Genomic DNA, 2,139 nt, shown 5'->3' on the forward strand with positions numbered 1-2,139 from the left:
GCGAGGGGTGATGACGCCCACGGGGGGTCCAGGAGAGGGGTGATGACGCCCACGGGGGGTCCAGGCAAGGGGTGATGACGTACACGGGGGGTCCAGGTGATGACGCCCATGGGGGGTCCAGGCGAGGGGTGATGATGCCCACGGCAGGGGGGTCCAGGCGAGGGGTTATGACATACACCAGGGGTCCAGGCGAGGGGTGATGACGCCCACGGCGGGGGGGTCCAGGCGAGGGGTGATGACACCCACGGGGGGTCCAGGTGATGATGCCCACGGGGTGGTCCAGGCGAGGGGTGATGACGCCCACGGCGGGGGGGGTCCAGGCGAGGGGTGATGACGCCCACGGCAGGGGGGTCCAGGCGAGGGGTTATGACATACACCGGGGGTCCAGGCGAGGGGTGATGACACCCACGGCAGGGGGGTCCAGGCGAGGGGTGATGACGCCCACGGCGGGGGGGTCCAGGCGAGGGGTGATGACGCCCACGGCAGGGGGGTCCAGGCGAGGGGTGATGACGCCCACGGCAGGGGGGTCCAGGCGAGGGGTTATGACATACACCGGGGGTCCAGGCGAGGGGTGATGACGCCCACGGCAGGGGGGTCCAGGCGAGGGGTGATGACGCCCACGGCGGGGGGGTCCAGGCGAGGGGTGATGACGCCCACGGCAGGGGGGTCCAGGCGAGGGGTTATGACATACACCGGGGGTCCAGGCGAGGGGTGATGACGCCCACGGCAGGGGGGTCCAGGAGAGGGGTGATGACGCCCACGGCGGGGGGTCCAGGCGAGGGGTGATGACGCCCACGGCAGGGGGGTCCAGGCGAGGGGTTATGACATACACCGGGGGTCCAGGCGAGGGGTGATGACGCCCACGGCGGGGGGGTCCAGGCGAGGGGTGATGACGCCCACGGCAGGGGGGTCCAGGCGAGGGGTTATGACATACACCGGGGGTCCAGGTGATGATGCCCACGGGGTGGTCCAGGCGAGGGGTGATGACGCCCACGGCGGGGGGGGTCCAGGCGAGGGGTGATGACATACACCGGGGGTCCAGGTGAGGGGTGATGACGCCCACGGCAGGGGGGTCCAGGCGAGGGGTTATGACATACACTGGGGGTCCAGGCGAGGGGTGATGACATACACCGGGGGTCCAGGTGATGATGCCCACGGGGTGGTCCAGGCGAGGGGTGATGACGCCCACGGCGGGGGGGGGGGGTCCATCAGCGTCCAGGTGAGGGGTGTCCAAGCCGGGCGCCCTCCGTGGCAGCGTGCAGGTCTGGGGACTGTACATGAGCAGCGGCCCCTCCACCGCAGGGCAGCTGGTTCAGGCGCCCATCCCTTCCCTCCCCCGCGGCCGCCGCTCGTCCGGGCGAGGGCTGCGCACGGTCACCGGCGACTCCGTGGCCCTGAGCAGATACGCCTGCGCGGTGCCCTGACGGGAGGAGGGCACGGTGAGCGCCACCCCGGGCGGCACGTTGCCAGTCACACCTGGACACCTCTCGCGTTGATCAGCCATCGGCTCCCCCACAGGGGAGGCGAGGGTGGAGGCGGGACTCGTTCCTCTGGCTTTCCGGGGGACCCGGGGCCTTGGGCTCACTGCGCCCCCCTCTCTACGAGGCAGTTGTATACCACGCAGGTGAACATCCACGAGGCTGGGGTGCCGCCAGTCCGCACGTCTTACAGCAGGACTGCAGGGTGGGAGCCTAGAGAAAGCTTCGCCAGGTTACGGGGGTTCTCACGTGGCCCCCGGGCCCATGTGCCTGCTGGGACCGCTCTGCATGGTGCCTCTGGGGAGCTGCCCCGGGAGTGCGCAGAGGCCCGGGGTCCCGTGCCCGGAGCACCTGCTTCTCATCCAGGAGCCAGCCCGGCAGGGGCAGGACGCAGTGGGGACCCTCCTCGTGCCCCAGGGGCCCCCAGGCTGTGAGAGACACAGACATCACACAGGGGCCCCGCCATGGCATGGACCAGGGAGGCTGACCGTAGTGCACAGACCTGAAGGCAGGTGGGAGGCGAGAGGTCCTCCCGGGCAGAAAGGCGCGTGAGTCAGGGAGAAAACTGTGCTCTGGAAGCTTCTAGAAGCCCCCCTGGGCCCTCCCGACCTCACGGACGATCACCCTCCCGGAGCGTAGGATTGCCCCTGTGCCTGGAGAA

The 2,139-nt window shown here is 70.4% G+C and overlaps 1 protein-coding gene across 1 annotated transcript; it reads right to left on the reverse strand.

Annotated features, from left to right (window-relative positions):
* Positions 1–364: 364 nt before the first annotated feature.
* Positions 365–1,279, reverse strand: LOC122225472 (extensin-like). The gene has a single exon (XM_042948353.1). The coding sequence runs from the start codon at positions 1,277–1,279 to the stop codon at positions 365–367; it is 915 nt and encodes a 304-aa protein (XP_042804287.1).
* Positions 1,280–2,139: the final 860 nt, after the last annotated feature.

Source organism: Panthera leo, chromosome B4, assembly GCF_018350215.1.
Source record: "Panthera leo isolate Ple1 chromosome B4, P.leo_Ple1_pat1.1, whole genome shotgun sequence".
Taxonomy (NCBI): Eukaryota; Metazoa; Chordata; class Mammalia; order Carnivora; family Felidae; genus Panthera; species Panthera leo.